This window comes from Sinohyriopsis cumingii, chromosome 5 (assembly GCF_028554795.1).
Source record: "Sinohyriopsis cumingii isolate HCF-2022 chromosome 5, ASM2855479v2, whole genome shotgun sequence".
Lineage (NCBI taxonomy): Eukaryota > Metazoa > Mollusca > Bivalvia > Unionida > Unionidae > Sinohyriopsis > Sinohyriopsis cumingii.
In genome coordinates, this window is record NC_142965.1 from 72,270,097 (window position 1) to 72,296,530 (window position 26,434).

The 26,434-nt window shown below is 33.1% G+C and overlaps 2 protein-coding genes across 2 annotated transcripts; both read right to left on the bottom strand.

Annotated features, from left to right (window-relative positions):
• Positions 1-619: 619 nt before the first annotated feature.
• Positions 620-8,038, bottom strand: LOC149799432 (uncharacterized). The gene is made up of 5 exons (XM_089958194.1): positions 8,030-8,038; positions 4,565-4,837; positions 3,994-4,102; positions 1,848-1,989; positions 620-1,515 (listed from the first exon to the last, which is right to left on the bottom strand). Exons 1-5 carry the CDS (start codon positions 8,036-8,038, stop codon positions 1,416-1,418), a joined length of 633 nt encoding a protein of 210 aa, XP_089814320.1. The 3' UTR covers positions 620-1,415.
• Positions 8,039-11,784: 3,746 nt separating this feature from the next.
• On the bottom strand, positions 11,785-26,033 carry LOC149799433 (von Willebrand factor D and EGF domain-containing protein-like). Its single transcript, XM_089958195.1, has 9 exons — positions 25,898-26,033; positions 23,385-23,544; positions 22,420-22,534; positions 17,862-17,948; positions 16,458-16,853; positions 14,940-15,022; positions 13,772-13,835; positions 12,828-13,004; positions 11,785-11,841 (listed from the first exon to the last, which is right to left on the bottom strand). Exons 1-9 carry the CDS (start codon positions 25,947-25,949, stop codon positions 11,785-11,787), a joined length of 1,191 nt encoding a protein of 396 aa, XP_089814321.1. The 5' UTR covers positions 25,950-26,033.
• Between the last annotated feature and the right edge of the window lie 401 nt (positions 26,034-26,434).

The following is a 26,434-nucleotide window of genomic DNA, read 5'->3' on the forward strand; positions in this document are numbered from 1 at the left end:
TCGTATGAAATGTACATGTTGCCATCTTGAAGAATCATTAATTAATCCTTATCGTTTCTGTTTCATAAGCTTGCTGACTGCATATCAAATCATGAATGTAAAATAGATCCGATACTCTATAGTTATCATAATTAGTGGATTTTGAGACATACCGGGTGCTTATGAATGTTTCTTAAATGTTTCCAGTGATGTAAGTGAGACGAGCACAACGAGATGGATTGAACTTAAAAATATTAATCAGAAGAAGAAGGTTTGTGTCAGTAAATCAATGCGAATTGGGATAATTCCTCATTTATTCCATCACTGGATTATATTAAAGGACATAAGAATAAAATATGATAACGTAAATGTCAATGAAGAAATCTAAGAGATAACAAGAAAATAAAATTTGCTTAACGAAAAGTGTATGATAAAGTTCCACACAAAAACATATATAAATCCAAAGCAGTATAATGAACCAACCTAACAGCAATATAAAAGCACACCATAATTTTAGAAAAAATGATAAAAAGGAGACAGTCTATATACAAAAGGGTGATATCGCATCAAATCACCGACATTCGATTCTGAGTTATTTATACTTTCTATCAAAACGCCTTTTTATATCAACTCAATAACGTGAAAGGTAAAATCTAATTGCATTAACGTTAAAATACTTAAGTAATTAGATGTCAGAGGATAAATAAGTCAGTATGATGATCAGCATCTTAATCTAAAAGAACCAGATGATTGCAGTTTCTTTGAATCCGTCGCATTTATGATAGCATATATAGCAATATTACTCTCCTAAATGTTCCTTAACTTCATGGATAAGTACTGAAGCGCATTTGTAAAGGAAACAATGTACTAAAATGTAATATAAAAACCAGATGTGACAACATACAAATATTAATAAATTGATAGTCCTTTACCCAAATCCGTGCTATCCATTTGGTTTAATATTGTTGTCTTTTTCATTAGTTTATTTGCTATTCTGTATGTTAGTAGAACAATACAGCTATGAAGATTTTATGATAGTTGTGTCACATAAAAACCTTTGTTTAAAATAAAATATTATGACTGCTAAGAAGTGCCAATATATACATTAAAGTTAAAGGTCCGTGCAATTCGTTTGTTTGAAATATCAATCAACAAACTTAAAGACCTAATATCGATTCCTACCTTAAATATTTTCAGCATGTTTTTTATATTTTCTCATTTCATGCTGTTTTTTTTTTGTAATCATATCATTATATATGTATTTTGTAGTATAGGTATTGTCTAATGTTGTAAAGCGCTTAGAGCTTCTAAAGATTAGGCGCTATACAAAGTCCTCATTATTGTTATTATTATTATTATTACTATGATCATAGAGTTCGTGATCTATTGTTCTTAGCAGAGTTATGGAACCAACGTTGTTTCGATCTGTTTCTGTTTCACTTTCGCACTAGCTCTGCAGACTGAAACATAGCAACGTCGAATTTCCTTCGGCCAGGTGTCTGTACTGTTACGTAATTTTCACAATTTGCAGCGATTCTGAAACGTTTAAAATCATATTCTCTTAATTAAATATGTAATATTAGAATTTACGATTCGTACTACAGTTTAGATTAGCTCGACAATGTAACTGGACACTAATTAATATTCGAAACATCTTTGAAGCCAAAACTATGCAAATAACGTCAAGATATTTGTATTTAATTCAATAATTAACGTGGGACGTTATAGCTATTTCAAATATATATATATATATATATATATATATATATATATATATATATATATATATATATATATATATATATATATATATATATATATATATATATATATATATATATATATATATATATTGTATTCATACTTACCGTTTCTCCTTTTGGAAGCAGCACTTCATGATAATTATTCCAACAATCACCAACGCAATGACGAAGGACACCACACTAACAGAAACTATTATAGTCGTAATTGCCATTGAGACTGGTAGATCAGTCTTGCTGCCTACACACTCTACAAGAAGAAACATTTTTAAGTTTGCAGTAGAATTGTTAGAATGAATTTGTTAACTATGTATAAGTCCACTGATATTTATTTTTATTTGTAATGTATTGCATAGAAGTCAGCAGTCAGTACTATTCGTGTTACTAGCATGGTCGCTAATTGACTATTGTATATTCACTAAACACAAAATGCTCGTTCTTACTATACATGAGCTATATACAGGGACTTAATGCAAAATTATGAGATGTACCATCTCCTAGAAGAAAAGGTATTCCGTTCAGGCAATGATGGCTGAAACAAAATATGTATCAGAATACAATGTTATGTCTATGCAGAATGCATAAATTACTATTTGAATATAATCAAATCGCATAGAAGGAATAATATTACTAAAGATATGGTATTAAGGTCAGCAGGATTAGGAGGTTATATTTAAAATAAAACACTCTTGGATAGTCTTGCCTAAATTCAGTGAAAGTGCTTATGTTTACACTTCTCCGACAATCTATATAATAACATTTAGTAGCATCCAAAACGATAATAATTTATATTTCAAGACCACGTACAACTGTTTCTGTCTACTGTCGTTGTTTTCAGGGATAAAGTTATTCTTGATTATACATTTCGGATGCTTTCTCATGCGAGTTATTCTTACTGATTAGTTTGATACCAATAGTCATCGCTTTAGCAACCGAAATCAGTACATCGAGATGTATGTTGTTGATATACTAATGCATTACTGACGATTTACGATGAATATTCGGCTTGGAAAGATTCTATATTTCAGTAAATATATGTTGTGTATATTTATGCTGTCAACGAAATCCATCTTATGCGGACTATATTACTTGTCTTTTGTTTTACAGTTAGATAGGTTATGTACTTAACATCGTCTAAGTAAATAAATGTAAGAAAAGATAATACAATGGATGAACAAATTCACTTACAATGATGTAAATGGCTACAAACCGAACGACCAAATATGTTCATTAAATATTATAATTCTTAATATCATTTAATTAAAACGTATGTATCATGCACATATATTCTAAGTAAGACACGTTTAGCGTCATGACGTTTTGTTTTCATTTTCGTATTCTTAACTTTAATTTTGTTTTAGAACTAAAAATATATTGATGTTGCTTTGGTAATATACGATGGTTTTTATGACAGTTGAGAGTTGTGTATGTACCTTTAGGAGTTTTGACGCAGAATAAAAGTCAATGAACATTACTTCACAGAAATGTGGTCAGAAACTTAAGAAGAGACGTTTGATAATATGATGACAGGAACAAGAGAAAAAAATTGTTCACATTTTTGAAAGCAATTGCTTCAAATGAGCATCAGACGTTATTATCACGTTCGACGTATAAAGAGAAGTTTGTTGTTATGGAATAAGGAGACTTGGAGCAAACTGTGAGTACATGTGCCGTTACCACCGTTGCAAATTACGCAGCTCAAGGATCTGCTATAAATATATTCTCACTTGTAAAGCGTACAGGAAACATGCCATTCCCACACGTGAAACATAACACGAGTGTGCAAGGCGGTTTGCTACAACATACGTTATCCATAGTTATTAATATGAACAATTCTTGGTGACAAGTCGAGTTATGCAGTTCTTTATCGTTTTATAGACGTGATTATTCCTACTCACGTATGGATTTAAGGACCATATGCAGAATATCTTACGTTTCTACTTCATATGTCAAGTTCTAAATAAAGTGCATCGTCTGCTAATTTAATACTATTGCTGGCTCTTTTGACAATCAATTAAAAGCTTAGAATTTATAAAGTAAATTCAGATATGCTTTGCATTTGTAAAAAGAACACGAGAAGAAAACATGTTCGGCATAAGGCGTCCAATCAAAAATTGCTTTGCAATATCTGATAGCACCAATAATATGTTTTTTACTTGTATTCAAATGTCTTATTTGAATAAGGTCAAAACACTGGCCGTACCTGCTCTGATTGTAAATATTTGACAGTTTCCGAATAAGTACTATTACTTACTGTAAGTCCAAGAGAATTGATTGCTAGTTGGCTGACATTGCATACATGTATCAAGCGAGTCTTGTTCTCCTGCACTGTAGCACGTACCACTTATAAAACACGTTCCATCCTTTCAAGAAATATAACAAACATTCATATTAATAATACCACATACATGTTTTAATAGTCTTTCATATTAATTTACAAACGTACGAACGAAATATCATCCACTTTTTATCTTGATATTAGCGGTGTTTTTTAAATATTACTTAGTTGGAAAGCGTTTTTCAGAAGGTATACACTGAAGCGGTGAATATGGAATCACATTTCCTTTAACCTTTTTCACTTATCAGAAGATAACTTGTGTTTCTTTTAAATTTGTACCATTTTAGTACATTTAAGTCTTTAAGGTCATGAATAATTATTACTCAAAACGCAATGCATGCATGGTTTTCAGTAAAAGACCTGTTTGTATGAAAATTATACCAAGCTATTAATATTTCTTTAAGTCCGAATGTTTTGGTTTCCTTTGTTATTTTTAGTTGTATATTTGTTATTGCCATGATTGATAAGATACAATTGGTTAATGTACCAGAAGATAAAATATGTATCCATTCGTATCATTCAAAATCCCCTGGCATTTGATGTCAAAAATGTAATAAGATTTGGTGGAGCCGTAGTTTGTACCATCATTTGTCAAGGATACACGTGCTCCTGTGACAAATGGTATCGAACTGTTGTCTGAGTCCGTTGAGCGTCGAAGTCTATTTTGGCAAGGAACGTTTATCTGCCCTTCATAAGGGTTTATAATAAAAATGGCTTGTTCGCTTGGTTCCTCGACAACTGTGGTTCCATTGAGATATATCTGGAACAAATGTTTCACAAATCATACATATCTGATCATAATCATTGCTATCACAATAAGGAAGTCATTAAATATAACTAAGACAATATACAGAGCTAAAACACGTAGATGTTTTAAAAGGAGCATTGATGGTTACACTTGATTATTTTGATGTGATATTTAAAGCCTTTGGCTTGACCATTAGTAAATCACTGCCCGTACAATACAATCATAAAGAAGGACTGACCAGCCATGTGTTGTAAAGACAGATTAATTATTTTTATTGAACTCTGTTCCGTTACTTTACCCTGTATATATAAGCATATTCCAAAGTTTTGGTTTTAATTTATGCATTCGTTTTGTTATACAATTATTATTGACAAAGGTATAAGACCAGTCAGTCACTGTAGGTTATATTGGTAACTGATTGCATTTGATTGAATGCATTACGAAGGTGAACATAAGTTACATGCACATATCAAGCATTGTATGACTAACAAAGCAATATTGGTAAGGTATGCAATATAGTGTCTATAGGTTAAAATGGCAGAAATTCACGTATGATAATCTATTATGTGCTAACCTTCGATTGTCCGTTGTTTTCTTAACTGGCTTTTAATGTATAACAATTGAGAGGCCATAATACAAATAATTGTAAAGATGGAGTGGATTATAGTTTCTAAATATAACTAAAGCAATATATTGGAATAATATCTTCTAAGATAAGACCATGAAAAAGGTGTCTTCGGAGGTCCAAACAATGGACGGAACTCTTTGTTTAGAATTAAGATTATTATTCATTAAGAAGCAAATGATGAATATTGAACCTTGATGCTTGCATCAAATATCTCTAGTCTTTGTTTGGTAATTCCCATAACAAATCGAGATCCATATATTGAAATTTCTCCGCAGCACTCATCCGTATCTTTCTGACACAGTCCGCCAGAGTACGTGTCTTCCACCTCAGGGTATTTGCTTAAGGACACGGAACAATCCTCCTCGATATACAAGTCATGACAAATACATGATCCTGGAATAATTAAGACAGAACTAAATAGTACATTACTGAAACTAAAACTTAAAATAAACTATGCGTTGTAATTGATACATTACTAACTTCAACAAGTTTACTTTAAATGCGCATATCAATTTCATTTTAACAAAATGATTTATAATTGTAACCTGATCTACGCTATAGTGTCGAATTGCATGATATTGCCGGAAAAAGTATAAATAGAGGATCTCAAATAGGTAATGATTTAATAGTGAATTATGGAAACGAATGGAATAATGCCCAGCTTTTGCGAGTCACGGAGAACAAAAGCTGGATATTGTTTAACGAGTGTTATACATTAAATATTAAATCATTATCAATTTGAGATTATTTGTATAAGAAAGTGTTTTTCAGCGGAAATTATTTAGATGGAACGAATAATGAATTTTAAGTTAAACAAATACAAAAAAGGCTTCCATATGAATGAACAGAACATTTTTAACGACAAAATCATTTTTTAAAACAGGATGATCAATACGATGGTATGTCACAGTGTTTGATACGGTATACAGTAGACCTAGAGACAGTGTATCCACCAGGCAGGTAAAACTGAGGGTAAAAAAGACCTTAATGTCAGAACTGGGGGTCAAAAAAAAATGTGGGGGTCAAAAATGTACTGACAAATTTTCATCTCACTCGTACTTTTTCAGCTTGAAATAGGATATTGCAACTTGCACAACATAATCTCGCTCTCTTTCTCTTTCTCTCTAAACATACACATAAACCATCATGCACAATTAACAAACAAATGCATGTCCATTCATAGAATAATTTGATTGCTTCATTATTCTTTTAAGGTCGTACCTTTAACAGTCTCCTTATAATCTTTTTGAAGCAATAGTATAGACCAACACATTACATACAAGCCAAAATAAAAAGCCTAATAAATCATTTTAACCAAACGGCAGTTAATTTGCTGCTTGTCATTAAATGTGTACTATCATCAGTTTCATTGTACTTCGTCCTAGAATAATTTTTTCCAAAAATCAAGGCGGCTAATGATTCATCTTGTTTCTAATAAGTTTCATTTAAACATTAAGATCTTTCTTTTACTGCAGCAAAGTTAAAAACCAACAAATTCTGCAATGACCCCCTAACAGAGTAATCTCCAAATAAACGCATTTGTCTCGGCAAGTTTACTGATTTATTTGTTGTGAAAGAATGTCTTGGGTTATAATGTATTCTCCAGATATCTTGTGGCGAACGAGGGCAGATTTTTTAGATTTTTTAAACCCTGTCACGAAAGGATAATTCACTTTTGCATCTTCGCGATTAGAAGTCTCACCGATAATCCTAATGGATGTGCCGTATTCCAATCAAGGGAATTAGTTTCTCCATTGTTCATTAAGTTAGATCCACAGTTACTCTTTTGTGTTCTGCTTCTTTCACTTTCTTCGCCAATGATTCTTAGTGCAGGACCTTTTAATCTGGAGATCACTTTCTAGTGCAACAAGCATTGATGTTAAACATCAAGATGACATCTTGCTGAGCTCGATGGGAATCGCGTGAGTGCTCGCGAGATTAGGGGAATCTACTCCGTCATCACATTGCGTATACTAGTCTGGTTCCTTATTTCGTTTCTTCCCGGCGTTGCAATCCGCTATATTAATAGAGGAGCGCAACACAGGGAGTAAACAAAGCGGAGAACTAGTCAATGCATATGATGGAAGTATACACGATGCCACCCCTCGTCCAATGCATTGTATATTATATAAATCCTGATCACATCATGTGAATTCTTTGCGTCCAAAAGAACGCACGGCAACAAAATATGTACGTCAATTTTCTTCAGCGTTTCATGTTAAATAGGATTCCTAGAGGCAAAAATTACCATATTGACTGTAACGGATTTGTAACCCGGATATTTGCTGTATATTATTTGGAACAATTGACTGTACATAAGAAGTAATCAGATTTCTTTTTGAGTCGGATTTACATTCCATATATACTGTGTGAATAAGCTGGATATGTTCTGTCATTTAGGAGTCCAATTTACGTCCACATTCTTCTGTGAACAGAGGTCAGATTGTTTACTTCCGTAAGTAACATTTCAACCACGCTTACATATAGGGTAGATTCTATATCTATGACAAATATATGCCGCCACCCTCCCCCACTCCGCACCTAGCTATCACATAAACAATACACGTTCTTCTTACTTTTGACATTGTCTTATATTTCTACGCCATTTTTCTCGGAATGATGTTGTAATACGTGACATAACAAACCCGTGTGGTGGTAACTTGTCCGAATTCAGACAGCCGATATATTTTCCTCAACTTCCTTATTGCGAGTCGAGTTGAAAAATGGCCGTCTAAATGTTCATTCAAAATGAAAAGTCCCAGAAGGTGGGGTTGAAAAGGTTTTTCTCCTCATCTTAGCCAATCAGCAAAATAAAATAATACACAATAATTTCATTAACTTTTTTGACCAACCAAAATCACATGAAGTGATATGTGCACATGTTATAATATTGAAAAATATTAAACTGCACATACCATAGGAAAATTGAATCGGCTATATGCAATACAGTTGCAAAGGATGAATCTGACATTATCTAACGTTTCGGTTACATTAAATGCTCTACCTTTAATACAGCATTGAAACTAAAATTGGGGTCGATGATATATATATATATATATATATATATATATATATATATATATATATATATATATATATATATATATATATATATATATATAGATATATACGTGTGAGTTTTGTGTGTGTGTGTGTGTATTTGTGTGTGTTTGTGTGTGTGTATACAAAAATTGATACGGATGCAAATGCAAAACGGTTTCCCAGACATTCACGCTAAATTAAGTCTTTGTCAAGGGAGACTAAAATTCCATATACAATAACAAATATTTAACGCAAAATACTTATGGATTCCTACATGTTTCAATAACTAGGTTCGCTCTTGAACAAGAAATGTGATCAAAAATCTTTGTAAAAATAACAATCAAGCGGGTTCTTGTGTATATCTCACAGCGATCATTTATGTTTGATCTGATTCTATCCTGTGAGAGAGAAAGACGGAAAAAGATCATCACCATCATGATTTGGTTAATAAACTATATCATAGTAGAGTTAAGCAAGGAAGTTTTGAATGAAAGATATTAAGGTAATTGTGTGTTGGGAGAATAGAAAAGAACTTCATTAATGTGGCAGTTTATAGTGATGTCTAGCACTGGGGCATCATGCCGCAGACATGTAGCATGATGTCCCACCCAGTCACATTATCCTGACACCAGGCCAACCAGTCCTAACACTAATCTCTTAATGCTGAGCGCCAAGCGAGGCAGCTGTTAATACCGTTTTTGTAAGTCTTTGGTATGGCTCGGCCGGGGATCGAACCCACGACCTCCCGCATCCGAAGCTGACGCTCTAACCGCTAGGCCACCGGAGCGGTCACAAATTTAATAATAATAATAATAATAATAATAATAATAATAAAAATAATAATAAAAATAATAATAATAATCCAAAAATATCATACAAATGTAATTACTTGGGGAGATATTATTACAAAAAATGAGACGACAATGGCTAGACTCGTGTATATGCATCGGGGCCACTTTCGTATTATGATACAAATTAGTTCAATTTAGAATAATGATCGAATCTTGATTTCCTATCCACGGTATTTAGACTTAGTTTTATCTCGACATAATATGTAAGTAATTGTTCAGACAATGATATAAGTGGAATCAAATATTTCCCGCTTGGTATGAGTTTAGAAGCAACAAGTGATATTTCTTTATTTTATTAAAGTATTGATACTACAAAGACAATTTAGTCAACATAAAATATAGTGGAGTGGTTAAGGTTTATTACACGTTGTACAGGTTGTTTATTATTTATGTTACGACAGGAAGTAATTTCAAAGTGATTTAAGAAAATGCATTAATACATGTTGCAATAATCGTTAGAACACTTTAAATACTACTAATGTTATTATTATTATTACTACTACTCCTTATTATTATTATTATTATTATTATTATTATTGTTGTTGGACGATCGGTCGAAATCAAGGAAAGGTTTTTGATCTATATATATTTTATTAAGATTGAATAAAATAAAACATTTGCAAGTAATAAATGATACATCTAATTTTTCCTTTTCTTAGTTTAATTAGTAACTCACGTTATTCAATTTTACTGAACATTTACAGTCATTTAATTGTGTTAAATGTAGCAAAGAAAGCAATTCTTCATAGTATTACAATTATATTTGTGTAAGGAAGGATATGTGAGACATAGTATAAATGTACAGCGAACAAGTCTACACATTTATTAGTCATGAAAGAGACACTCTTCTTTAGATGTTTGTTTTTGTTCACCTACCTTTTGTACATTATGACTCTTTATGTCACCGTGCACGACTTCTGTTCTTAAAATCCTTTCGATCTCTTTGGTCATTGACTGTTTGGACCTTTTTGTTTTGATTTTGCAAGACTGGTATTTTTCACCTTTTACTTCTGATTTTTTATTACAGGACAGAGAAAGGCTTGCTGAGCACAGAGGAACGAACTCACTTTCTGATGAATTACTCTCGAGTGTTGCCATTATCAAAGCAGCAGGACAAACACAAAAGAGAGATTGTTCGTCCCATTCGTCAGGATTGTGATTTTCTGGATCGAAGAAAGACTGCACCTGATTTATCCTTCAGTAATAATAATAATAATAATAATAATAATAATGATAATAATAATAATAATATAAAGAATGATAATATGACAACTTGCATTAGAAAACACGAATAAACATTAACAGATTATATCATTTTTGTTTCTTTTACTTACATGATGATATATATTGTACCTCTCTCTTTACATTATTCTCAAGCTTTCACGAAATGCTGTTCATTATTGACTGTTGTCCGTTGTATAGAAGTGTTTTTGTGAGTATGAGAACGCCCAAAATATGTATAATCGTCTTTATGGTATTTGCTCAGTAGATAAAGTGACCACCTAAGCATGTTTAATGTATTACATTTATATCATCATGGCAAAACAAACCGGATATATTGTAAGATGCATGAAAGTAAGAAAGAAATAGTGCAATTGTTTGTAATATGTTGTCTTAAATTGCCTTTCTCCATGGCACGACTTGATTTTGGTTCATTTATTTCAATACATGAGCAACATTGCTGGTGTAACTATATTTTTTAACAGTATAGTAAATATATACGCTCATGGTACATATAACGAAACGTGAATGAAGGAATGTGTATTTAATATCCTGCTGGAGACATGTTACAATTTTTCATGATGGTTTAATCTTCAGGTTTCATTCTACATAACCAAAAGTCCATATATATTCTCATATTCTTGGTATCAGAAGGTTAATTTATAAATTGAAATCCATAGATGTACATACCTTGCATTATCGATTATAGATTATGTTTTGCGGCCTATAGCGGAATGTTAAATTATGCCCCACCATAGCGTAAGCATTTGTGTTCTGTTTCAATGTGTGTGTGTGTGTGTGTGTGTGTGTGTGTAGAAACTGAATTAAAGACCTCAAAACATCATAAGGTCACTTGACTTACTTGGATTTTTAAATAACATTTTACAGTAACATATTTAATTACCTCCAAGACACAGAGAAAACGTTATTATCATATACTAAGGATCCATCTGACGTCATAAAATCATCGTCTTGATTATCATTCAGCACACCACATAGTCCTTGTGTTTCTTGCACATCCTTCACAGACGGGTAGATATTCAAATTTAAGGTTGATTCGTATCCCCACCAGTTATTTATTGCAACTGACACCATGGTCCCAAGGGGCATATAGATCTTTAATAAAAATATATTATACTGATAATTTGTTGGTTACTGTACACCGTAGGTAATTTAATTATATACACACATTTTATACTGAAAAGGACATGGTAACATTAATTCGTTTGGAGAGGCTGATGTTGATAAAACTGCAGTATTGTTGGAACATTAGACTACAACACAATATTTAGTGTATTATGAGAGTTTACTTTGTGTTGTATCTTAAATAAGCATTCATCTTTGCGTGGGTTCTTTATTTTCGTGTGATAATGGTAGAATATTAATTTCCTAATAAAAATGACACTCAACCAGAATACATATATTTGTCCAGAACATGTAAAAATCAAATAGTGTAGGAACATTTCTGGAGGATCAACGTTTCCAGTATATTAATATTTTGTATCACTTGTGATTTGAGCTGTTACGTGTCAGTTATATTAGAAACTTTAATTATATGAAGTTTTCAAACGCCATTCAAAACATCCGCCATCACAGTGGAGTTAATTAATTTTAAAGATCATCGAAAGTACTTCGTAGGAATAATTAGATTCTACAGAAAATGATTTGGTAATTCAATTGGAAATCACTTGTAATCCCGATTGTACCAATGAATATACAATATACGTAACATGCATCGAGCCCGATTATTTGGATTCTAAATTGTTCAAGCAATGTCATATACGTGCCATAGCAAAATATGTTAGTTACCAGTTATGTTTAGTCAAGCATCACATACTAAGTAACGATTGCATGTATAACTATCCTAGGAAATATAAGATTGGATATATTGCTGATCACCCTTTGATCTACACCTCGTATTTCGCATCAATGTATGTAGATTACGAACGTTGTATTCCTTCATTCAAAAATATAAAATAAACTTCACGTGCAATTTAACTAGCATCATTTTGATACTTTTTTATTTCTTCAGTTCGGTGATTAAAACCGTTATATTTCTATTCAGAGTTATAAATAACAAACATAAATTATATTACCTAATCCGGACTCTCACAACCGAAGCTGACGACTGATGATATATTAACATTCGCGTGGTGTGTGTGTGTGTGTGTGTGTGTGTGTTCGTATTTTCAGTATGGGGATTTTTATGACGTACGTTATAGCTCTCATTTGCAGCATAAACGCTTAAAAATAAAGTCACCTTATAAGAATATGCATTTTCTTGTCTGACGTCAAGAATATTATCCTTGCAGGAAACATGTTTTATGAGAGCTGGACTTCTGCAGAGGTCAATTAAAAATATATCTCCTCCTGCTCGCACAGCCACTGCACATGCACAAGTTGCAACATTATTGCATTGTTTTGTTTTCATCTGAACCTGTAATGAGGAAAGTATTGGTTTGCGAGACAAAATACTGCTGTGATGTTTGAATAGAAATACCAAATAAACACCGTTAATGCTACAGAGTCAACATGAACATCTAAGGAAACTACCGGACATGCTGTAAATGTTTATATCGGTATGTGATTCGCTTGGTAAGCAAACTAGCTTTTCAAAACCTAACACACACCATATAATGATTACTCACAAGAGACAATTACATCTAGTTCCCATGTCCTATTTAGTGCACATCTTTAGTATAATTGTAGAACAAATGACAACCAAAAGACAGTTTGTAAATTTTCGGATATTTCAAAATGTAGATTCCTGCAGATGCCAAGGAAAAACAAGAGCAAATATATACTTGAAACGAGTAAACTGGAGTGTGATGTAAACTAACATGTTCATGTTTGCTGCAGAAGTTGGGATGTTAATCGTTACCTTGTACAAAATGAATACCAAATTATAAATTCGAAAATGTATTACATTGGCGAAGGCAGTACACGGCTTTATTATCCTAACAAGCATATGATTTAATATCTGTACATTTCCCTATTGAGAACATGCTTCATTAAAATAAAATAAACAATCGAAACTAACACAAGAAAGCCCAAACGTAAATAAACTGTATAATACCAGGTAGTACAGAACAATTGTTTCTGTTTTCTTGTCTTTGTGCTTGTATTTTCCAACTGCATTTTATTGAAAGATTGATACACTGAAACATCTTATGTAAAACTATATACTTCAGCCTTGTGTGTTACCTCTTGTTTGCTTGATCTATGACGGTAGAGGACAAATACACCAATATTTTGGTTTTCATAATATCTGAAAAAGTGTAACATTATGTAGCTATCAACTTTGAAAAAGGAAACAGCATTAAAACCCATTTTAGTCTTTAGTTCGAAAATATATATTGATATATAAGAGGTTTGTATAAATATACGGCTATAGTCATGTATGAACTAAACGAATCCAATTGTCAGCTTCATAAATAGGACATAAAATAGCATCCTCATTAATCCCGTGGACAATGCAAAGGTTGGACATTTACAGATCACATCTTATGTCTTCATATCTTCCCATATCTATTGACATTTGTTTCAAGACGAATACGTAGCATAGTTTAAGTTTTGTCATTCTGGATAAAGCAATTGAACCATATTCTTATAGTTTTAACTTTCAATGCATCAAACATGTAACTTTTCAAGATAAATTTCGGTGATTCTTTATACCACTTTTCCCCAACTCATGCATCATTATAATTTCTAAGTACCATTATGTTTCAGTTTGTCTAGATTTGATGATATACCATTCTTTGCACCTGTAACCTATAATACTTTCTTCATCGTTTACACTTTACAGTGAAATCATACGTAACGATAGGAGATGGCTAATTTATATCCCCTTCACGATTATATTTATATTTGTTTTCGCCTTTTGCTTGTCTTGCATTAGAAAGTGTGTGGATTGGATGTTGTGATAATTTACTATGAAACAGTGTTTCTTATTATTAAAGATGAATGCGTTATAATTTGAAAAGTCTTTTTGTTATGCCTTGACCATCAGTGCACTGTATACCATAGCATGTCTGATAATGAGCATATTTAAAATGCATCCCAGATAGTGAAAAGAAAATATGAAAACAACAAACATTTGTATACACACTAATAAGCATCATTCAGACGATCATACTCCGGTATCATAAGCATAATCAAGTTAGATAATAGGCCTCTAATGTATACTAAAAACAAGCTTAAACAAGCATTACATTTCACACTGAAATCTCGTTTTCATTTTCCACACACAAAGGCCTCGATGTAGTGAAGTAAACTCCCCAAATAACTGTCCGAGCCGTGTACGGACACATCAACAAAAGAGTGACCAGCTAATATTCTTTGGATAAATCTTTAGGCCAAACAGTTTACAAACCTTCCATCAAATGATCTCATGTGTGGGTCTACATATGAGTAGCACGTCTTTGCTTGCCATGATGACACAGTGGACGTTGTGACCTGAAACAAAATTCGATATATATATATATATATTGCTGTTGGGCATTTGTGCGCACCTAAGGTTTTCGTTTCCAATATTGAAGCAAAACGCATACCGAGTTCGAACGATTGACAAAAATAAAATACAGCAATGCTTACCATTTGAAAATATGCAATTGTTACCAGAATATTATATTCAAAATAATATTAATTTTTGACACAGGCGATACCACCACCCTGTTTTCCTGACTCGCGATATATCGGCCTATTCTGCGCATAGCTTTGAAAAGATGTAATGTTTATCCATCTTGCTATAGAAAGGAAATATATTACTTTGGACTGTTTCTGTTAGCAGTTCAGTCGAGTATTTAGGTCAGGTTCATAGCTTGTTTTACAAAATTAAACATAACAATGCCAATTAATGGTAAGAGATATCAAGCAAACTAAGCTGTTCTTGTAAAAATGTTAGTAAAGTTCAATTTTTTTATGAAAAATAAGCTGTTACGTGGAAGAGAACCAACAATGAATGGAATGTAATGTGTTTACGTATTACTGATGGGGAAAATTACTACAGAATTTAGAAACAGACTATACACCTCTGAATTTGTTGAGAATTTAAGTTTTAGCGGCAGGTAGACACGTAGGGTAGTCGACGATTTTGTACGTGTGGGACAACGTCTTGCGAAATTGGAAACTTGGATAAAAATACAGTTTTGTTTTAAGGTACACATTTGCATATTTTATATAATGTATTTATTTGTATGATTCTAAAAGATTCATAGTAAATCAAAATTTCTGGGTTACACGTTCAAAAACATCATATAGTAGGTCTTCACGTTGCCATTTCGAAATCACATTTTTATGTGCATTTCGAGTCCAAATGTGGGGTATTTTTGTACGCCTAGATGAATATTACTTTTCTTATTTAATGTACGATTCTTCTTTTTGGATACAAAATGGATTTTTGACCCAAAATAGCACGTGATAAAATGTTTACACAAATGACGTATCGTTGCGCAGAATTACACGACGCGCAGAATAGGCCGACATGGCGCTAATTCAGAATCATTGAATCGTACATTTTAATTTCAAAAGCAAAAGTAAAATAAAAACAATAAACAGGAGAACGCAATTTTTAAATTAGTTTAACACTTCTACAGTTACTTGTAATGCACGCAGGATTCTCAAAAGCTATTTATTTATAGACACTGATTCGTCCTGAGCCACTCAAAAATCACTTATATCTGTAAATAGCTTGCATGTATGTATGTATGTATGCATGTATGTATGTATGTATGTATGTATGTATGTATGTATGTATGTATGTATGTATGTATGTATGTATGCATGTATGTATGTATGTATGTATGTATGTATGTATGTATGTATGCTTATACGGGAGTTTGCAGTTTGCTGTTTTCATTATATCTTTTCCATCATTTTTAGCCATACATACGATTATATTATTGATATAGGTCCCCTGTAAAATATCGTTCAATCCAATGCCTTTTGTTAAGAGTTTCAACACGAATCTGTTTCGTCCCAGTTGATAATCGTTAGAATCTCTAGTAGTAATTTTCAGTTCCGTCACATTGTTGTAAATAACTCCAGGTGTCCATTGATGATGATAAAATCCGGAGATTTGAACTCCACATCTCTGACCTTCCTGGACAGAAATGCTGCTACCTTTACAGTCATTGGAATCGTCCGGATCAAACACATGGACTGACAACAAGCACTTGGCTTGTGGGTTTCGATCGTTAGACTTGGATGAACATCCGAATGGAAAGGTTGGCTGCAGTTGTATAGTAGTTGTCGATCCTTGTATCATGTTCACGGTTGGATTCAGAACCTATGCAATTAAAGCATTATGTTGTGATTGCCCAGTCATAATTGGGACATCGCAAGATAACATTTTATAGTGTTGCTATTTTGCATTTACTTTATAAATTAATGTAAAGTATTAACATTATGGAACATACTGTATATAAAAAGTATTCGGTTCTATAGATGCATTGGTAAAACAAATAAGTTTAGAGATACAGTATTTCACACTAAAAAATAATACATCTTATATATAATTATTGCAATGCAAATAACACTAGTAAGATTAAAATCTATTCGATAATATCTAAAAATGATTAACATACATGCATATACTAAATCATGTATTTGCACATCGTAGTTAAAGTCAAAACTAATTTGCAAAGATACGAACATTTTATTAGATTGTGACAATAATTTATTTTGTATATTACTGAAACAAACTGTTTGAAGAATTAATGTCATTAAACATCTAGTTTCAAGATATGTGATAATTTATATAAAATTAGCGATCAATACTTATAAGAATCTATTCGAGAATACTATAGTGAACCAGCATCGAGGAATATTGCAAATATGAGACATTCATTGATTTTGTCTGTGTTAAAATACAATACCTCCTATATTTTAATTTAAAAAATTATGATATTTTTATGGACCTATGTGCATGATATTGATTTGAAAGCAACGATAGAAATTCTGATTTTATCAAACGTTCGATGAAGACACTATTACTATTGGTTCGTAATTTGTTAAATGTTTGGTTGCTCTGAGTTCGAATACACACATACACATACACACACTCACACGCACAAACACAAACCCTAAAGGCATTATAATACAATCCAGTCTATGTTTTTTATAAGGAAAATACTGTTCTTTATCCTGAATATTTCTAGTCATGACGAATTAGATCATCAACTAATTACTTTCTTCTTCCTTATTGAGATTGCACTCATTTGTGAATGTTCTCTTTTTACAGTTCATTAACATATATTGTACAAAATAGGGCGAACTATTTAAACTGGATAACTACCCTTATTCCAAGCCAAAACTGGAGACTTGTCGTTGAGTTACCGGTAGTGTCTTCTCTATTCTTGCTTGAGTTGATAATGCAGTTAATCTTCAAGGAAAGAATATCTCAAAATATATATTATTAATGCAAGTAGCTTAAAGCATTATTCAGGTATAGCACGTGATTAGAAGATAATTGTAATTATATATTTACGAGTGACACACCTGCCCTACACTAATAGTTTTATGACAGCAATGCCAAATATAGGCTGCATTAGTTATCCGTGCAAGAGATTCACGATCTTTCGGTTACGCTTTGATATTTCATTATACTACTACTACTACTACTACTACTACTACTACTATTACTACTACTACTGCTACTAATAATAATAATAATAAGACAAATAATAATAAAAATAATCTAAATCTAATGTTTTCATACTACGATTGTATTTATTGGACCTCAAAACAGTTAGCATTGTCTAAAGCAATGTATATACTGTGATATCTCAAAATAATATTTTATTTAGTTCCCATTCCTCATTTTATATTCTCAAATATATATATATATATATGCTCATTTTATTTCTCTTTTGACTTTACAGAGCGTGCAAATACACATATTGCATTAACGTGTATAAAGAAATTAATTTCTATTGTAAACAAACAATGGACGCAGACGCCAGCACTTTTGATTTTATTAGGTCGAGCGCGCTATTAAGGTCTAATTTATCTGGGTGAAGGTATATGCGCAGTAATAATGTTGTTGTTGTGCAATGATGGATCTATGTTTTTGGATTTAGTTTGGAATAATAATATTAATAATAATGAGGACTTTGTATAGCGCCTAATCCTTAGAAGCTCTAAGCGCTTTACAACATTAGACAACACATATAAGATTAATACATCTAATGTTATGATTACAAAAACAAACACCATGAAATTAGAAAACGTTAAAAAAACATGCTGAGAATATTTTAGGTAGGAAACATTATTCAGTCTTTAAGTTTATAATTGCAGTCGAAATAAGTGAGTTTGAGAGCCCTCTTGAATGTGATCATTGTCTCCTTTTGTCTAAGCTCAGTGCGCAGTTCATTCCACGTGGCTGGGCCTGGTATGCAAAAGAACGCTTTCCATATGACTTTGTTTTCATCGTAGGAATAATGAGTATACGATTGTCAGAAGAGGAGCGTAAGTATATTGCTGGTGTGTACACACGGGTGAGGTCAGATAGGAATGTTGGACTAGAGTCCGACAGTGAAACGTAGCACAGAAAACAAATGTTTGTGTTTGATTCGGGATCGAATGAATAGCCAGTGTAGGGTACAGATCAGCGGGGAGGTGTGCTCTAATCGTGGTACTGTAAGTATGATCCGAGCAGTTGTGTTTTGAACTATTTGAAGTTTCTGGAGCAGATAGTGAGATGAACCAGACAGAATTGAGTTACAATAGTCCAGTCTTGAAAGTACTAATGAACACACAAGTGTTTTAGTGACATCAACTGAACGATATTTGCGAATTGAGCTGATGCGTCACAGCTCAAGATATGCATCCTTGCATACGTTCATGACATGTTGGTGCAATGTGAGAGTACTGTATAGAGTAACACCTAGGTTTCGTACTGATTGTATGAATTTAATGTTGGTGTTGCTGGTATTAATTTTTTGAGAGTAAAGGATGTGAATGAGAAAGTCTTTGTGTTGTGATAAGAATCATTCATCTGCAGCTTATTACATGTCATCCATGATTTCACATCATAAATGCACCTCTCTACACTTTGGATGGTAGCATCGACTTAATTTGGGTGGCTAGATTTGTATATTTGGGTGTCATCAGCGTACAATTGGTGAGACACTAGATGATGATCTATGACACTTGAGAGCGACTGAGTGTACAGAGTGAAGAGAATAGGTCCAAGAACAGACCCCTCTGCAACACCACAACATAGATAAACTGGGTTGGAGTGTATTCCATTTGCAGATACAATATGTGTCGTGTTGGCCAAGTAGGACTTGAACCACAGCAAGGCCGTATCATGAATGCGAAATACATGTTGGAGACGGTGAAGTAATATATCATGGTTTATTGTGTCAAATGCTGCAGACAAATCAAGGAGGGCGAGGACTGTAATCTTTCCACTATCCAACGCAGAGAGAATGTCATTAACTACTTTTAGAAGAGTAGTTTCAGTACTGTGGCAAGGGCGATATGCAGATTGTACATTGCTAAAAAGAATGTTTGAATTTAGATGAGATGCAAGCTGGGATAGAACACCCTTTTCTAAGAGTTTTATATGAATGGGATATTAGAAACTGGGCGGTAGTTCTTTAAACCGTTATGGTCTAGTGTTGGTTTCGGCAGCAAAGGCTTTACAATGACAGTTTTGAAAAATGATGGGAATTCTCCCGATGAGAGAGAGGTATTAATAACATCAGTTAGTGAAGGCAAAACTGGATCCAAGCACTCAGTCAGCTGTGATGTTGGAATTGAATCAAGTTCACATGACTTTGGTGCACTCTTCATCAGGATTGTACGTAGGACATCCATAGAGAGAGGTTCAAATGGTGATAATGGTTGTCGCTCAAATTCTGTATCTCAACTGTATGGTGAAGATGATTCAACTGAAATTGTGGTGTCAAGCCTATCTCTAATGGTTTGTACTTTGTCACAGAATATATTTGCAAACATGTCCATAAGGTCGACTGGAGAGAAGGTAGTTGGAAGTGTTGTAGATTTTGTCCTTGAGATTAGCTTGTTAGTAATCTCGAAGAGCTCTTTGCAGCTGGAACTCTCCATGATCTTAGTAGTGTAGTGGGCTGATTTCGCTGCATGGACTATATTTGTGACATTCTTTCTAGCGGCTTCATATATTTGCTTATGGATAATCAGTCTGGTGGAAAGCCAAAGCCTCTCAGTTTTACGGCGGTCTCTTTTAGCAGTGCGAAGCTGGTCCCTAACACTGCTATACCATGAAGCATACTTTTGAATTGATACTCTGCACTTGGTAGAACTATAAATTTACACCAGACAGAACGGTATGTGCTATCCCTTGATTCCTATAGAAGAATGCTTGATAACAGTAGGCATAATTAATATTTGAAAACACATAATACTATCAAACAGGTTAGATAATTTGCAATTCGTACTCCGGGAGTAAACGGCACCAATCGCCTTGCCTGCACACATATGAATATTCCCTCACGACTAAGAACACTTCACTAAATGTGATTTTACTCAGTCGGTGCTACATGTACTCCTGTGTAACAGACAGACTCGCATGACGACCTAGTAATTAATTTGCATGTGTCTACACAGTCATTCCCAATTCCTATGAAATAAATCAAGGTATACAAACTTAATTATAGACAAATATAAATATACACCAGACGGAACGGAACGTGCTTCACTGGATTCCTATAGAAGTTTGCTTGATAATAGTAAGCGGAATTATTATTTTAATACAAATAATACTATTATACAGGTTAGATAATTTTTAATTCTTACTCTGCGGAGATTCGAACCCTAGTCCACGGATAAATGTCACCAATCGCCTAGCCTCCACACACGAACCCATACTCCCTCACTGTTGTATTATATGTTGTTTGCCTAATTTATGAGCTTTCCAATTATGCTCATAGGTTGGATTACTATTATTTTGTTTAACAATTTCCCCTCTATCTAACCTCACCTTCGTATGATTCAGCGCAATTTACGGACACACCAACATTTATTGCTTTACATTATAATTATATTTATGAATGAGCACATTTGTTAACAAGATCTGTAAATAGGAAGGTAAATCTTTCTGAGTCTTCATTTCAGTTGCAACAACTTTTGAAATACACTTCCCCAATTTTGTTTTAAGATAATCTCATTTAATATGCTAAGGCCAGCTTTGCTATAGAACCAAACGTCCCTTTTATACCTGGAAACGAGCACCAAATACATTTGTAATTAACGGAAATGTAGTGCGATGATTAATTATAGATGGTTCATCAGAGATTACATTCGCACGTCGCATCTTGTATAATGTCGTCAAGACATGTTTTTAATAATTTAAAAACCATCACGAGTTGCTGGCCCAAAATCCAATTTATGACGAACATAACTTATGTCTACATGTACTTTTGATATTGTAGTATCTACTTGAGTTATATTGATCCATACATTAGATGTTGATCATGATAATGATGATGCTGATGGTGATGGTGGTGGTGGTATTGTAAGGATCATGATAGGTATTATGCAGAAACATTTGTTACAAGTCCTCAATTTAGTTCTACTTCCAATGAAAACAATACGGAGAGATATATTCAAAGTGCAGTCGTGACTGCTGATAGCAACAGTGGGCAAAACTGCATTTAAACACAATTAAAAACGTACAACTATAACTATAGTGGCATCGTTTGAGTGATTTAAGACTATATACTTCATGCGAATATTTACAAAAATGTCTATACACAAGTTTATGTTCGACATTTTCTTCTTATTGTAGATGAACAAAGAAACGTGACTCTTTAAGTTCTAAAAATGTTGATGTTAATGTTTTAACAGTATGATTACTTGCTAATACTCACGTTAATATCCAGTTTGTAGCCACTCTGGATTAATTCAGTCTCATACAAATCGGTCTCATTTATAGCAGAAAGTTTAACAGGCCCTTTTCTTACAAGGAACAGGTCATTCACATACCTGACATGAAGCCAAAAGTAAGAGCTCATAGATAATATCAATATAAATATGAATCTCTCTATTTTAAGTTAGATGCACACACACAAATACATATTGTTGTTGTTGTTTTTGTACGGTTTAACACAATGTTTCAGCACAAAATAGGGTATACATGGCGGCCAGTATAACTGGTGGAGGAAGAACCCTGAAAAACCCCGGGAAGAACCACCGACCCACAAGAAGCTACTGGCAAGCTTTCTCGCGTACCCACGTTAGAAGAGCCTGAGACTAGAACACACACAGAAAGAGTGAGATGGAAATTAAAAGGGACACATTGCATTTATGTTTATTACACTTGAAAGGAAATAAAAGATAAAACTAGAACACACATTTCAAATGATACAGAAGTTATTTAACTGGTATTCATTTATTAAAGTACTGCCTCCATTGTGCGTAAAGTGATATTTCCATTGATCCAGAACGGTGAGCGCTTTAGACCACTCAGCCAATCGGTGCACTTCCAATTCCCTAGGAAAACAACTAAGTTTTCGATGCAAGCTGCATCACAGCGGATCATACTTACGTTTTTGTCCTTTTGTCCAAGGGTTTTATAATTCATGCAAACTGAACCGAAACAAAATTGACACCCGTCATATATACATATATTTATAGTTTATGTTCCATCCATACCGAACTTCAATATCAATTATGCGGGTAATGATAAATATAGATTGGGGCACATGCGTTAAAGCTGACATTGTACATGTCTTCAAAAGAATCATCAGCAAAGAGTTCTACAGACAAAAAGATGGTTGTATTACGCATACGTATTAATACCTACAAACTAATGTCATGATAATTTAATGTTTACCAAGACACATAGTAGAACAATTCATCAGTCTCGTTTCCATTAAACTGACAACGCAAATACAATTGTGGTTTTTTGAAGGTTCGCCCAGCTACGTCTTTCTGATCTCTGAAGGATAGCCCCGGCTCAACTGTAGCACGGTAGGTTGAGGGCTCCGTCGGATCTAGAACGATACGGATACTTGATTTCTAACATAGCTTATTGAATTGATAATATTGTACAGAGAGAGTTTACTCAAATAGTGAAATAAGATCATAAAATAAAATCAAAATGAAAAAGTGTCCAACTCATTTTCTTATATCAGCCAGTTCTCGTTCTTTTTTATTACCTTTTCTCCAAAATTTTAATTAATGTTGAACTAAACAAGTGTGCACATCAAATACCAATCATTAACACACTGCTAGATAACTTACTTGTTACCAAAATGAACTGCATCACACCTTTGACGATTTATTAAAATAACTGGTAAAGAAAAAAATGGCGTGGACCCATGCCATAAATGTGCACCTTACCGACCACTTTCGTGCAACGACAAAATTTAGCACATTATCAATTATGAAATATGTATGTATGTATGTATGTATGTATGTATGTATGTATATATATATATATATATATATATATATATATATATATATATATATATATATATATATATATATATATATATATATATATATATATATATATATATATATATATATATACACACACTTAAGGCGAAAAGCGTGAACAGGATATACACTTTATGTGATCTACGGGTCAATTGCTCAATGCCAGGAATACTGAACTGCAGAAAACGAAAACTACCTGGAACAATCTAAAAATAGGAAATCAGGTTTGGAGCACAGTAGTTTAACTAATGTGAAAACGCCCATAAGTTATAACGAAAGAAGAGATATAATGGTCCCATCCCATTGTGACCTTTCACCCATTTGATAATTAGTATAGAGAACATCAATTTACCGACAGTGACAATCTTCTAAACATAGATGACAAAACATGGGTTTGGTTTGAAGAAACGATATGTGTTTTGAGTTTGCTTGATTTCTATATAATGATCCCCAAGCTTGGTAAAGGGAAGTTGATTAGGTTCAATGCAGCCACGGGTCATAATATGGAAGTGAAGGAGACGGTAGCCAGGGTGACTCAGTGGTCATACTCGGAGATTCATTTCCTAAATGGTGCGATTTTGAATGCTCTCTTCAGATCAAACCTTGTCAGTTACTGTGATGTGTGCTAGGAAAAGACACTTAACTCTAAATGCGACGGCACTATATAAATTTCTGGTGTCATTGAAACGTAAAACAACAATGATGATCGAAATATTTGAAAATTTGAAGATAGTGCAGTCATCCTGGCCTTTCTTTGTCTGTATAAACAAAAGATAGTTCTTTTTTATGTGAAGACAGAAAATCGAGACAAGTCTAGACTGTTATGGGGATTTCTTCATATTCATGAACTCAGTGATGAAAACGTATCTCTTATGTTTCTACAAATACTAGCACATGTATAATATATTACAGTCAGAAATATTATATATTCTTCTGAAAACCTTTGTCATGACAAATAAATTCAAGAGAGAGAGAGAGAGAGAGAGAGAGAGAGAGAGAGAGAGAATTATAAATATACACCACACAGAACGGAAACTATTGTTCCTGGATTCCTATAGAATAATGCTTGATAATAGTAGGCAGAGTTAATAGTTTAATACAAATAATACTATCATATAACACCGATAGAGTAACATCATTTTGTTATGTGTGCTTGGTCATGAGGGAATATGTGCTTGTGTGTGCAGGCAATGCGATGGATGCCGTTTTCCTGCGCACCTGGGTTCGAATCTCCATAGAGCACAAATGAAATCTGCTCTAACCTGTATGATAGTAATATTTGTATTAAAATATTACTTATGCCTGCTATTATCAAGCATTCTTCAATAGGAATCCAGGGAGATTAAGTTCCGTTCTGCCTGGTGTATATTTATACTTCTCTATAATTAATTTTCTTTCATTGGAATCCGGAATGACTGTGTGGACACATGATAATTAATTATTAGTTTGTCATACGAGTGTGTCTGGTACACATGAGTGCATATAACACCGATTGAGTAACATTATTTTTGGTGATGCGTGCTTAGTCGTGAGGGAGTATGGGCTCGTGAGTGTAGGGGCAAGGCGATGGATGCCATTTAACAACGGTCCTGTGTTCAAATCTTCTTAGAGTACGAATTAAAAATTCTTTAACCCGTATGATAGTAGTGTTTTAATGAATATATATATATATATATATATATATATATATATGTATATATATATATATATATATATATATATATATATATATATATATATATATATATATATATATATATATATATATATATATATATATATATATATATATATATATATATATATATATATATATATATATATATATATATATATATATATATATATAAAGAAAGACAGATGTTTTTTCTATGTTCCTTCTCGATTTGCTATCCTACTCACCAAAGCAAAAGGCAATCCAAGAAAAGGGCGCAGGAGAGAGTTTGTAGAGCATGTGCGTTCCACAATTTATAACTTCAATTTCATCGTCAAATGAATACAAATGATCGCATATAGTCGATGGAGTTTTCAAGCAAGCCTTTCGTTTCACTCTTCCGTCACTGACCTTGGGTATGGTGCCTTAATAACAAAATCATCAATGTAAAGAGTATATGGCAAAATGTTTCAAATGGCAAAAGGCTTCAACTGTTTGCACGAATGTAATATTCCTGATACATGCATAGTTTCAAAATGCCATACATTTGGTTTCCTTACACAATTTAGTAACAAATAAACTTTTTATGTTTAGATGATTAATAGCTTTGTCGGGTAATTGAATGTTTATATATACGCGTACCAAAACAGAGAAGATTCGGTTTTACGAACTTAACTCTGTCAGGATAAAACTTATTTTATGTAGGAAATTTACATAATGCCACGTATTAACTATCAAATTATGTACCATGAATATTCGGGAGAATCTAGAATACTTTGCCAAGA

Bases quoted from the DNA above. Each gene is read 5' to 3' on its own strand.
- LOC149799432 (XM_089958194.1), bottom strand. The intron at 4,103-4,564 runs GTACATTAACCA...ATTTCTTGAAAG, and splicing joins GATACATATTTTATCTTCTG to GATGGAACGTGTTTTATAAG. The intron at 1,516-1,847 runs GTAAGTATGAAT...TAAACGTTTCAG, and splicing joins TGCTTCCAAAAGGAGAAACG to AATCGCTGCAAATTGTGAAA.
- LOC149799433 (XM_089958195.1), bottom strand. From the start codon at position 25,949: ATGCTCTACAAACTCTCTCCTGCGCCCTTTTCTTGGATTGCCTTTTGC. The intron at 22,535-23,384 runs GTAAACATTAAA...GCTTCATGTCAG, and splicing joins TTGTTCTACTATGTGTCTTG to GTATGTGAATGACCTGTTCC. The intron at 17,949-22,419 runs GTGAGTATTAGC...CTTTCCTTGAAG, and splicing joins GCTACAAACTGGATATTAAC to ATTAACTGCATTATCAACTC.